Here is a 14006-nt window from a genome sequence, read left to right as displayed (position 1 = left end):
AACTTCTTCCATGCTGTGCTGCTGCTGTTTCTTTACTTTTTGTTCACAAGGGACCTTGCAAAGCCATTTCATCATTAATCTCTTCTCCTTCCATGTCATCTATAGTAGTATGCTGAAAATCACCCCCAGCGCGGGGCCAGCCTGTTCTGTCCATGTGCCCTCCTGTGATTGGCCAGACAAGTAAGGGAAAGAAAGTCCAGGTATGAGCACTACTGGTAAATAGCCACCTCTTGTCCTTACCCCTGAAATGTAGAGAATAAGAAATAGCTGTGCACCATGGAGGGGGCTCTCAGGTGCTCAGTAACAACGGTAAAAACCCAGACTGTCAAAACCAGGCAGGTTCTTAAAGGGGTATGCCGGTGGAAAACTTTTTTTTTTTTTTAATCAACTGGTGCCAGAAAGTTATACAGATTTGTAAATTACTTCTATTAGAAATTCTTAATCCTTCCAGTACTTATTAGTGGCTGTATACTACAGAGGAAATTCTTTTTTAGGGGGATTTATTTTCTGTCACAACCACAGTGCTCTCTGCTGACCTTTCTGTCCATTTTAAGAACTTTCCAAAGCAGCATAGGTTTGCTATGGGGAATTTCTCCTGCTCTGGACACTTCCTGACATTAACAGAGGTGTCAGCAGAGAGCAGTGTGGTCATGACAGAAAGGAAATCCAAAAATAAACTAATTTCCTCTGTGTTATACAGCCGCTAATAAGTACTGGAAGGATTAAGATTTTTTTTTTAATAGAAGTAATTTGACAAAGCAGTTTAACTTTCTGGCATCAGTTGATTTAAAGAAAAAAAAAAAGAAAAGTTTTCCCCGGAGGACCCCTTTAACAGAACCTGCCTGTGAAATTCTCAGAAAAGATTTAAAGGGTACTCTGCGGCCCCAGCATTTGGAAAATTTGGTTCCGAACGCTTGGAGCAGGCGGCATGATGTCATGTCACGCCCCCTCAATGCAAGCCTATGAGAGGGGCGTGGTGTCACAAGGGGCATGGCCGTGATGTCATGACCCCCCCCGCCGTCCGCACCCAGCGTTCTAATTGAACGCTTGGCGCTGCACAGAGATCAGGGGAGGTCCCAGTGGCGGGATCAGACATCTTATCCCCTATCCAAAAGATGTCTAGAGGCGGAGTACCACTTTAAAGGAGTGTTCAGATTTTGTTTAAATAAAATACAGATAGATAAAACATAAGACAAACTTTTTGAGAGCGCTGGGAATGATTTACGTATTTTCTGGCGGAATATTACAATGTACTTCGAAGGAAGCAGCGAGATCATGTAGATCATCGTCAATGAAAATACATTCTAAAAATGCATTAAAATGACTGAAATCGTGTTCACTAATACGGTTTATCCATTTTGCTATAACGATGTAATAAAAAGTATTAACGTAACCGCATGCTCCAAAAACTGGTGTAAATAACCGGAATAAAGACTATAAAAAAGACAAGACAAGACAAGATTGATGATGCTGAACATCCAATTTTCCAGCGCTCGGCATTATAAAGGAAGCGGGGAGGAATATGTGGTCGGTAATTGAGAACAGGTTGACTAGGCCGGAGCCGCGTCTCCAGATACAGGGTCTGCTTTGTGTCCAGTGACAGCCATGGACCAGACCTTCTGAGGGTTGGGTGCGCCTAATGTGAGTGGATCTGGTTCTCCTCAGTGACGGCCAGTCATGCGGCAAGTTAAAGGGGGTACTCCACTGCTCAACGTTTGGAGCTGCACATCCCCTGCCCAATACCCCCTGCCCAATACCATCCCTACAGTGATCATGGTGGGGGCAGCATCATGTCTGGGGGAAACCAGGCACTGCCCATCACCTGCCCAATATCATCCCTACAGTGATCATGGTGGAGGCAGCATCATGTCTGAAGGAAACCAGGTACTGCCCATCACCTGCCCAATACCATCCCTAAAGTGATCATGGTGGGGGCAGCATCATGTCTGGGGGAGACCAGGCACTGCCCATCACCTGCCAATACCATCACTACAGTGATCATGGTGGGGGCAGCATCATGTCTGGGGGAAACCAGGCACTGCCCATCACCTGACCAATACCATCCCTACAGTGATCATGGTGGGGGCAGCATCATGTCTGGGGGACACCAGGTACTGCCCATCACCTGCCCAATACCATCCCTACAGTGATCATGGTGGGGGCAGCATCATGTCTGGGGGAAACCAGGTACTGCGCATCACCTGCCCAATACCATCCCTACAGTGATCATGGTGGGGGCAGCATCATGTCTGGGGGAAACCAGGCACTGACCATCACCTGCCCAATACCATCCCTACAGTAATCATGGTGGGGGCAGCATCATGTCTGGGGGAAACCAGGCACTGCCCATTACCTGCCCAGTACCATCCCTACTGTGATCATGGTGGGGGCAGCATCATATCTGGGGGAAACCAGGTACTGCCCATCACCTGCCCAATACCATCCCTACAGTGATCATGGTGGGGGCAGCATCATGTCTGGGGGAAACCAGGCACTGCCCATCGCCTGCCCAATACCATCCCTACAGTAATCATGGTGGGGGCAGCATCATGTCTGGGGGAACCCAGGCACTGCCCATCACCTGCCCAATACCATCCCTACAGTGATCATGGTGGGGGCAGCATCATGTCTGGAGGAAACCAGGCACTGCCCATCACCTGCCCAATACCATCCCTACAGTGATCATGGTGGGGGCAGCATCATGTCTGGAGGAAACCAGGTACTGCCCATCACCTGCCCAATACCATCCCTACAGTGATCATGGTGGGGGCAGCATCATGTCTGGAGGAAACTAGGTACTGCCCATCACCCGCCCAATACCATCCCTACAGTGATCATGGTGGGGGCAGCATCATGTCTGGGGGAAACCAGGCACTGCCCATCACCTGCCCAATACCATCCCTACAGTGATCATGGTGGGAGCAGCATCATGTCTGGAGGAAACCAGGCACTGCCCATCACCTGCCCAATACCATCCCTACAGTGATCATGGTGGGGGCAGCATCATGTCTGGGGGAAACCAGGCACTGCCCATCACCTGCCCAATACCATCCCTACAGTGATCATGATGGGGGCACCATCATGTCTGGGGGAAACCAGGCACTGCCCATCACCTGCCCAATACCATCCCTACAGTGATCATGGTGGGGGCAGCATCATGTCTGCAGGAAACCAGGTACTGCCCATCACCGGCCCAATACCATCCCTACAGTGATCATGGTGGGGGCAGCATCATGTCTGGGGGAAACCAGGTACTGCCCATCACCTGCCCAATACCATCCCTACAGTGATCATGGTGGGGGCAGCATCATGTCTGGGGGAAACCAGGCACTGCCCATCACCTGCCCAATACCATCCCTACAGTGATCATGGTGGGGGCAGCATCATGTCTGGGGGAAACCAGGTACTGCCCATCACCTGCCCAATACCATCTCTACAGTGATCATGGTGGAGGCAGCATCATGTCTGGAGGAAACCAGGCACTGCCCATCACCTGCCCAATACCATCCCTACAGTGATCATGATGGGGACAGCATCATGTCTGGGGGAAACCAGGCACTGCCCATCACCTGCCCAATACCATCCCTACAGTGATCATGATGGGGGCAGCATCATGTCTGGGGGAAACCAGGCACTGCCCATCACCTGCCCAATACCATCCCTACAGTGATCATGGTGGGGGCAGCATCATGTCTGCAGGAAACCAGGTACTGCCCATCACCGGCCCAATACCATCCCTACAGTGATCATAGTGGGGGCAGCATCATGTCTGGAGGAAACCAGGTACTGCCCATCACCTGCCCAATACCATCCCTACAGTGATCATGATGGGGGCAGTATCATGTCTGGGGGAAACCAGGCACTGCCCATCACCTGCCCAATACCATCCCTACAGTGATCATGGTGGGGGCAGCATCATGTCTGGGGGAAACGAGGCACTGCCCATCACCTGCCCAATACCATCCCTACAGTGATCATGGTGGGGGCAGCATCATGTCTGGGGGAAACCAGGCACTGCCCATCACCTGCCCAATACCATCCCTACAGTGATCATGGTGGGGGCAGCATCATGTCTGGAGGAAACCAGGTACTGCCTATCACCTGCCCAATACCATCCCTACAGTGATCATGGTGGGGGCAGCATCATGTCTGGAGGAAACCAGGCACTGCCCATCACCTGCCCAATACCATCCCTACAGTGATCATGATGGGGGCAGCATCATGTCTGGGGGAAACCAGGCACTGCCCATCACCTGCCCAATACCATCCCTACAGTGATCATGGTGGGGGCAGCATCATGTCTGGGGGAAACGAGGCACTGCCCATCACCTGCCCAATACCATCCCTACAGTGATCATGGTGGGGGCAGCATCATGTCTGGGGGAAACCAGGCACTGCCCATCACCTGCCCAATACCATCCCTACAGTGATCATGGTGGGGGCAGCATCATGTCTGGGGGAAACCAGGTACTGCCCATCACCTGCCCAATACCATCCCTACAGTGATCATGGTGGGGGCAGCATCATGTCTGGGGGAAACCAGGCACTGCCCATCACCTGCCCAATACCATCCCTACAGTGATCATGGTGGGGGCAGCATCATGTCTGGAGGAAACCAGGCACTGCCCATCACCTGCCCAATACCATCCCTACAGTGATCATGGTGGGGGGCGGCATCATGTCTGGGGGAAACCAGGTACTGCCCATCACCTGCCCAATACCATCCCTACAGTGATCATGGTGGGGGCAGCATCATGTCTGGAGGAAACCAGGTACTGCCCATCACCTGCCCAATACCATCCCTACAGTGATCATGGTGGGGGCAGCATCATGTCTGGGGGAAACCAGGTACTGCCCATCACCTGCCCAATACCATCCCTACAGTGATCATGGTGGGGGCAGCATCATGTCTGGGGGAAACCAGGTACTGCCCATCACCTGCCCAATACCATCCCTACAGTGATCATGGTGGGGGCAGCATCATGTCTGGGGGAAACCAGGCACTGCCCATCACCTGCCCAATACCATCCCTACAGTGATCATGGTGGGGGCAGCATCATGTCTGGGGGAAACCAGGTACTGCCCATCACCTGCCCAATACCATCCCTACAGTGATCATGGTGGAGGCAGCATCATGTCTGGAGGAAACCAGGCACTGCCCATCACCTGCCCAATACCATCCCTACAGTGATCATGGTGGGGGCAGCATCATGTCTGGGGGAAACCAGGTACTGCCCATCACCTGCCCAATACCATCCCTACAGTGATCATGGTGGGGGCAGCATCATGTATAGAGGAAACCAGGTACTGCCCATCACCTGCCCAATACCATCCCTACAGTGATCATGGTGGGGGCAGCATCATGTCTGCAGGAAACCAGGTACTGCCCATCACCGGCCCAATACCATCCCTACAGTGATCATGGTGGGGGCAGCATCATGTCTGGGGGAAACCAGGTACTGCCCATCACCTGCCCAATACCATCCCTACAGTGATCATGGTGGGGGCAGCATCATGTCTGGGGGAAACCAGGCACTGCCCATCACCTGCCCAATACCATCCCTACAGTGATCATGGTGGGGGCAGCATCATGTCTGGGGGAAACCAGGTACTGCCCATCACCTGCCCAATACCATCTCTACAGTGATCATGGTGGAGGCAGCATCATGTCTGGAGGAAACCAGGCACTGCCCATCACCTGCCCAATACCATCCCTACAGTGATCATGGTGGGGGCAGCATCATGTCTGGGTGAAACCAGGTACTGCCCATCACCGGCCCAATACCATCCCTACAGTGATCATAGTGGGGGCAGCATCATGTCTGGAGGAAACCAGGTACTGCCCATCACCTGCCCAATACCATCCCTACAGTGATCATGATGGGGACAGCATCATGTCTGGGGGAAACCAGGCACTGCCCATCACCTGCCCAATACCATCCCTACAGTGATCATGATGGGGGCAGCATCATGTCTGGGGGAAACCAGGCACTGCCCATCACCTGCCCAATACCATCCCTACAGTGATCATGGTGGGGGCAGCATCATGTCTGCAGGAAACCAGGTACTGCCCATCACCGGCCCAATACCATCCCTACAGTGATCATAGTGGGGGCAGCATCATGTCTGGAGGAAACCAGGTACTGCCCATCACCTGCCCAATACCATCCCTACAGTGATCATGATGGGGGCAGTATCATGTCTGGGGGAAACCAGGCACTGCCCATCACCTGCCCAATACCATCCCTACAGTGATCATGGTGGGGGCAGCATCATGTCTGGGGGAAACGAGGCACTGCCCATCACCTGCCCAATACCATCCCTACAGTGATCATGGTGGGGGCAGCATCATGTCTGGGGGAAACCAGGCACTGCCCATCACCTGCCCAATACCATCCCTACAGTGATCATGGTGGGGGCAGCATCATGTCTGGAGGAAACCAGGTACTGCCTATCACCTGCCCAATACCATCCCTACAGTGATCATGGTGGGGGCAGCATCATGTCTGGAGGAAACCAGGCACTGCCCATCACCTGCCCAATACCATCCCTACAGTGATCATGGTGGGGGCAGCATCATGTCTGGGGGAAACCAGGCACTGCCCATCACCTGCCCAATACCATCCCTACAGTGATCATGGTGGGGGGCAGCATCATGTCTGGGGGAAACGAGGCACTGCCCATCACCTGCCCAATACCATCCCTACAGTGATCATGGTGGGGGCAGCATCATGTCTGGGGGAAACCAGGCACTGCCCATCACCTGCCCAATACCATCCCTACAGTGATCATGGTGGGGGCAGCATCATGTCTGGGGGAAACCAGGTACTGCCCATCACCTGCCCAATACCATCCCTACAGTGATCATGGTGGGGGCAGCATCATGTCTGGGGGAAACCAGGCACTGCCCATCACCTGCCCAATACCATCCCTACAGTGATCATGGTGGGGGCAGCATCATGTCTGGAGGAAACCAGGCACTGCCCATCACCTGCCCAATACCATCCCTACAGTGATCATGGTGGGGGCGGCATCATGTCTGGGGGAAACCAGGTACTGCCCATCACCTGCCCAATACCATCCCTACAGTGATCATGGTGGGGGCAGCATCATGTCTGGAGGAAACCAGGTACTGCCCATCACCTGCCCAATACCATCCCTACAGTGATCATGGTGGGGGGCAGCATCATGTCTGGGGGAAACCAGGTACTGCCCATCACCTGCCCAATACCATCCCTACAGTGGATCATGGTGGGGGCAGCATCATGTCTGGGGGAAACCAGGTACTGCCCATCACCTGCCCAATACCATCCCTACAGTGATCATGGTGGGGGCAGCATCATGTCTGGGGGAAACCAGGCACTGCCCATCACCTGCCCAATACCATCCCTACAGTGATCATGGTGGGGGCAGCATCATGTCTGGGGGAAACCAGGTACTGCCCATCACCTGCCCAATACCATCCCTACAGTGATCATGGTGGAGGCAGCATCATGTCTGGAGGAAACCAGGCACTGCCCATCACCTGCCCAATACCATCCCTACAGTGATCATGGTGGGGGCAGCATCATGTCTGGGGGAAACCAGGTACTGCCCATCACCTGCCCAATACCATCCCTACAGTGATCATGGTGGGGGCAGCATCATGTATAGAGGAAACCAGGTACTGCCCATCACCTGCCCAATACCATCCCTACAGTGATCATGGTGGGGGCAGCATCATGTCTGCAGGAAACCAGGTACTGCCCATCACCGGCCCAATACCATCCCTACAGTGATCATGGTGGGGGCAGCATCATGTCTGGGGGAAACCAGGTACTGCCCATCACCTGCCCAATACCATCCCTACAGTGATCATGGTGGGGGCAGCATCATGTCTGGGGGAAACCAGGCACTGCCCATCACCTGCCCAATACCATCCCTACAGTGATCATGGTGGGGGCAGCATCATGTCTGGGGGAAACCAGGTACTGCCCATCACCTGCCCAATACCATCTCTACAGTGATCATGGTGGAGGCAGCATCATGTCTGGAGGAAACCAGGCACTGCCCATCACCTGCCCAATACCATCCCTACAGTGATCATGGTGGGGGCAGCATCATGTCTGGGTGAAACCAGGTACTGCCCATCACCGGCCCAATACCATCCCTACAGTGATCATAGTGGGGGCAGCATCATGTCTGGAGGAAACCAGGTACTGCCCATCACCTGCCCAATACCATCCCTACAGTGATCATGATGGGGACAGCATCATGTCTGGGGGAAACCAGGCACTGCCCATCACCTGCCCAATACCATCCCTACAGTGATCATGATGGGGGCAGCATCATGTCTGGGGGAAACCAGGCACTGCCCATCACCTGCCCAATACCATCCCTACAGTGATCATGGTGGGGGCAGCATCATGTCTGCAGGAAACCAGGTACTGCCCATCACCGGCCCAATACCATCCCTACAGTGATCATAGTGGGGGCAGCATCATGTCTGGAGGAAACCAGGTACTGCCCATCACCTGCCCAATACCATCCCTACAGTGATCATGATGGGGGCAGTATCATGTCTGGGGGAAACCAGGCACTGCCCATCACCTGCCCAATACCATCCCTACAGTGATCATGGTGGGGGCAGCATCATGTCTGGGGGAAACGAGGCACTGCCCATCACCTGCCCAATACCATCCCTACAGTGATCATGGTGGGGGCAGCATCATGTCTGGGGGAAACCAGGCACTGCCCATCACCTGCCCAATACCATCCCTACAGTGATCATGGTGGGGGCAGCATCATGTCTGGAGGAAACCAGGTACTGCCTATCACCTGCCCAATACCATCCCTACAGTGATCATGGTGGGGGCAGCATCATGTCTGGAGGAAACCAGGCACTGCCCATCACCTGCCCAATACCATCCCTACAGTGATCATGGTGGGGGCAGCATCATGTCTGGGGGAAACCAGGCACTGCCCATCACCTGCCCAATACCATCCCTACAGTGATCATGATGGGGGCAGCATCATGTCTGGGGGAAACCAGGCACTGCCCATCACCTGCCCAATACCATCCCTACAGTGATCATGGTGGGGGCAGCATCATGTCTGGGGGAAACGAGGCACTGCCCATCACCTGCCCAATACCATCCCTACAGTGATCATGGTGGGGGCAGCATCATGTCTGGGGGAAACCAGGCACTGCCCATCACCTGCCCAATACCATCCCTACAGTGATCATGGTGGGGGCAGCATCATGTCTGGGGGGAAACCAGGTACTGCCCATCACCTGCCCAATACCATCCCTACAGTGATCATGGTGGGGGCAGCATCATGTCTGGGGGAAACCAGGCACTGCCCATCACCTGCCCAATACCATCCCTACAGTGATCATGGTGGGGGCAGCATCATGTCTGGGGGAAACCAGGTACTGCCCATCACCTGCCCAATACCATCCCTACAGTGATCATGGTGGGGGCAGCATCATGTCTGGGGGAAACCAGGTACTGCCCATCACCTGCCCAATACCATCCCTACAGTGATCATGATGGGGGCAGCATCATGTCTGGGGGAAACCAGGCACTGCCCATCACCTGCCCAATACCATCCCTACAGTGATCATGGTGGGGGCAGCATCATGTATAGAGGAAACCAGGTACTGCCCATCACCTGCCCAATACCATCCCTACAGTGATCATGGTGGGGGCAGCATCATGTCTGGGGGAAACCAGGTACTGCCCATCACCTGCCCAATACCATCCCTACAGTGATCATGGTGGGGGCAGCATCATGTCTGGGAGAAACCAGGTACTGCCCATCACCTGCCTAATACCATTCCTACAGTGATCATGGTGGGGGCAGCATCATGTCTGGGGGAAACCAGGTACTGCCCATCACCTGCCCAATACCATCCCTACAGTGATCATGGTGGGGGCAGCATCATGTCTGGGGGAAACCAGGCACTGCCCATCACCTGCCCAATACCATCCCTACAGTGATCATGGTGGGGGCAGCATCATGTCTGGGGGAAACAAGGTACTGCCCATCACCTGCCCAATACCATCCCTACAGTGATCATGGTGGGGGCAGCATCATGTCTGGGGGAAACCAGGCACTGCCAATCACCTGCCCAATACCATCTCTACAGTGATCATGGTGGGGGCAGCATCATGTCTGGAGGAAACCAGACACTATCCATCACCTGTCCAATACCATCCCTTCAGTGATCATGGTGGGGGCAGCATCATGTCTGGGGGAAACCAGGTACTGCCCATCACCTGCCCAATACCATCCCTACAGTGATCATGGTGGGGGCAGCATCATGTCTGGGGGAAACCAGGTACTGCTCATCACCTGCCCAATACCATCCCTACAGTGATCATGGTGGGGGGGGGGGGGGGGGGGGGAAGAATCACCATTCAGGGGACACGATGTGACTATTAAATCCAGGGGCACAGTGTGTGGTGCTATTAGATTCAGGGGACACCTCTACTTTTCTACAGTATAGTGTATATATATATATCAGTGTGTGTGTGTGTGTGTGTGGAGGGGACGACAACAATACTGTATGTGGCTGGTGGCGTTTACGTTCTGCAGCTGCTTTTCAGCTGGAGGCACAATAGTTAGAAAACTCTGGTATGTGAGATTGTCTTTCGCCAGCACAGGAAGTGGTTAGGGAAGTGCTCAGCCGCACACTTCTTTCCAAAAGCTTGTCTGCCTCCTCCAGAGGACCCACACTATCCCTGAAAGGTAAATCAAGGCTTTCCTCTCATTTTAGAGAAAATCCCCTGTAGCCTGGGCGAACTCCCCCTCCCTCACTATATTTCCCAAATAAATCCACACTAAAAACAGATGGATTAATGATGATAATTATTGTAGATGATGCAGATCGCATAAATAAAATAATGTTATTGATAATACAACAATAAACTGTCAGCAACCGTCGGTGTATTTGTCTTCAAATAAAAATGTTACATTAACATACAAATCAATTAATCTAAGTAATTCATTCACTTATACTGTATTTGTTTATTTGGGGGGGGGGGGGGGGTCTATTGCATAGTGTTTCCCCAGCAGCGCCCCCCCAGGTGAAATGGAGTAGTACATTTGTGTGGATATTTAGCAAGTAACATCAGGTATTCTTTGATACATTTATCATCCTTCATGTGCGCCATAGTCTACAACAGTGGTCTCCAACCTGCGGACCTCCAGATGTTGCAAAACTACAACTCCCAGCATGCCCGGACAGCCGTTGGCTGTTTGGTGATGTCAAGAATGTACTGTAAGGATGAACATAAAATCTGAGTGTACGGCCTAAACCGATGAAGTATGACCGGACCCCTGGTATATAGTATTTCAGCAGTGTGGAGACCCCATCTTATAGACGCAGACAGTATGGAAGATATGGCAATGGCAGAAAGCACAGGGCTCACAGCAGGGGGGTGCGGGGGGCCTACAGCTGGATTTAAGGGGCACACAGTTTGCAGGTGGCGTCCACGACTTCTTTTTCGGAAGTTCCTTTTTCTGCAATACAAGTGATAAGAAAACCATCAAATTCGGCAAACGCAAAATCTCCATAATTCGAAAGAAAGTTACAAGCAAAATGTGACGGAACCAATTGCGGCAAATATCATGTTGAGCAGCGTCAGTAGGTCTTGCAGTTTAAAGAGGACCTGTGACGTGCCCCCTAAAAATTTAAATGTTACTATCATTAAATAGCTAAGCCCCCCTGATCACACAACTTTCTATAGTTTCTTGATATGTCCTGCCGTTCCTGAGATATGAGGGTTTATAATTTCCTGACAATTTAGGGAATATGTCACGTTGGGCAGCGATTGAGTGAAGCCCTAATGTTGCCCATACCTTCTGTCCCGAGCTACTTGCGTACCCGTCCTAAACAACGGGTCCACAACCATGAGGACGTTCCCTACCTACCATGTGCAAGGACAGTCAGAGTCAAAATAATAAACTAGAAAACAGTAGGAGTCGGGAAACAGCTGGAGGGACACAAACTAACAGATATACTAAAACACCAAGTCAAAAGTCAGTCTAGTCAAAGTCGGTAACAGGAGATAGCAAAGTAATAATGTAAATACCAGAAGAGAAGTCAAGAACCAAGCCAAAAGAGCAGAGTACCAAAATAGACAATAGAGATATAGGAGTGCTAGCTTCATTCGACCGGTACCTTTCACAAGCAAAGCACAAGAGAAAGGGACTTCCTTATATATAAGAGTGTAGGGGAAAGGAGAATCCGGATTGATAGAAGAAACCAGAGTACAGATTGGCTGGGAAGAAACCCACACCACACCCAAGCAGCTCAGGGCATTGTCCCAGTAACCAACATAAACTACAGAACTATACAGAATTAACCCTACGGGTGCAGACAGAACCAGTCATTACAGAATCAGGTTAACTTAATTTTAATAATGGGAGTGACTTAGGGGGTGTGAATGTTGTACATCGAGGGGCGTGTCTGCAGTTACCCCATATGAATAGAACAGGGTAAAGTGTAAATCCTGGACTTTTGGTGGCCTTGAGGACCTCTTGGGTTGAGGGGCTGTTTGGTTGAGGACCTCTTTGGTTGAGGACCTCTTTGGTTGAGGACTTCTTGGGTTGAGGACCTCTTGGGTTGAGGGGATGTTTGGTTGAGGAACTCTTGGGTTGAGGACCTCTTTGGTTGAGGACTTCTTGGGTTGAGGACCTCTTGGGTTGAGGACTTCTTGGGTTGAGGACTTCTTGAGTTGAGGACTTCTTGGGTTGAGGACCTCTTGGGTTGAGGACCTCTGGTTGAGGAACTCTTTTGTTGAGGAACTCTTTTGTTGAGGACCACTTGGGTTGAGGACCTCTTTGGTTGAGGACCTCTTTGGTTGAGGACCTCTTGGGTTAAGGACCTCTTTGGTTGAGGACCTCTTTGGTTGAGGACCTCTTGGGTTGAGGACCTCGTGGGTTGGTGATCACATTACATGACATGGCACAGCGCTTATGAATTGCTATATCTACCTTGGCGGATTTATTCTTTTCAGCATCCGATTTGCTCACCCTCTGAGAAGTCTTCTTCAACTCTGTGAAACACAACACATGAGATGGGCGGAGGTCTCCTTAATGGTTCCTTTTAATTCACCTACATTATATTGATGTATATGACATTTACTCACTGACAATGGATATTGGTAGAAGAATCCCTGAAAGACGGACAATATGGTCACTGCCGGCTTCTTCCTGGATATGTGTCATCTCTTCAATATGAGACTGTACAACCCATATAATACAGGCGAGAAGAAGGCTTAGATGTACCCCATTCATGTCTGTTAAAGATAAAAATAAAAAATAAATAAAAAAATATATAAAATCAATATATATACACACACACACAAAATGCAAGTTAATATGATATATATATCGCGGTAGGGGGTCCAACCGCTGGGGCAGTATGCAGGAAGGGGGCGTGTCAGTCCCCTGCATGATGCGGCAGTCAACCCCCCCCCCCCCCCCATTTATACCATAGAGATACATGGAGGGGGGCATGACAGCCGCCGCGTCATGCGGGGACAAAATGCTCCGTTCATACGGACTGACGGGGCCCCATACAGGAGATCATGGGAAGGGGGGACTTTTTGCGCCATGAGCTGTAGTTTATAACGGTACCACTTTTGTGTATATATGACTTTTTGATCACTTTTTATAATGTTCATTTCCGCCGTTCACCGTGCAGCATCAGGAACATCATAATGTAATAATTTGGACAATATTGCACACAGTGATACCAAATATGTTTATTAGATTTTTTTTTACAGTGTTTTATTTGAAAAATAGGGGCTATCATAAGCCATAATTAGATGGCTTGCATAGCTCAATGTAATGCTATTGCATTGCAATGATCGATGTTATCGGCGGTTGATGCTAAGGGCTGCCTAAGGTAGCCTCAAGCAAACACTGATCCACAGAGCAGCGGGAAGGACAGGTAAGTCCCCGTTCTTCCCTAGCAGCCCATCTGCAGCCTGCGATGACATCATGGAGCTTCA

At 51.6% G+C, this 14006-nt stretch overlaps 1 protein-coding gene across 1 annotated transcript; it reads right to left on the bottom strand.

The window, feature by feature from the left end:
- Positions 1–11340: 11340 nt before the first annotated feature.
- Positions 11341–13287, bottom strand: LOC130296528 (agouti-signaling protein-like). Its single transcript, XM_056548151.1, has 3 exons — positions 13140–13287; positions 12985–13046; positions 11341–11508 (listed from the first exon to the last, which is right to left on the bottom strand). The coding sequence occupies exons 1-3, from the start codon at positions 13285–13287 to the stop codon at positions 11341–11343; spliced, it is 378 nt and encodes a 125-aa protein (XP_056404126.1).
- Between the last annotated feature and the right edge of the window lie 719 nt (positions 13288–14006).

This window comes from Hyla sarda, chromosome 12 (assembly GCF_029499605.1).
Source record: "Hyla sarda isolate aHylSar1 chromosome 12, aHylSar1.hap1, whole genome shotgun sequence".
Taxonomy (NCBI): domain Eukaryota; kingdom Metazoa; phylum Chordata; class Amphibia; order Anura; family Hylidae; genus Hyla; species Hyla sarda.
The sequence above is the reverse complement of the archived record's forward strand: the minus strand, read 5'-3'. Positions and strand labels throughout refer to the sequence as shown.

Coding starts and splice junctions, on each gene's coding strand:
- LOC130296528 (XM_056548151.1), bottom strand. CDS start 13,287: ATGAATGGGGTACATCTAAGCCTTCTTCTCGCCTGTATTATATGGGTT. Junction 13,047..13,139: donor TCTACCAATATCCATTGTCA/GTGAGTAAATGT, acceptor TGTGTTTCACAG/AGTTGAAGAAGACTTCTCAG. Junction 11,509..12,984: donor AAAAGAATAAATCCGCCAAG/GTAGATATAGCA, acceptor CTTGTATTGCAG/AAAAAGGAACTTCCGAAAAA.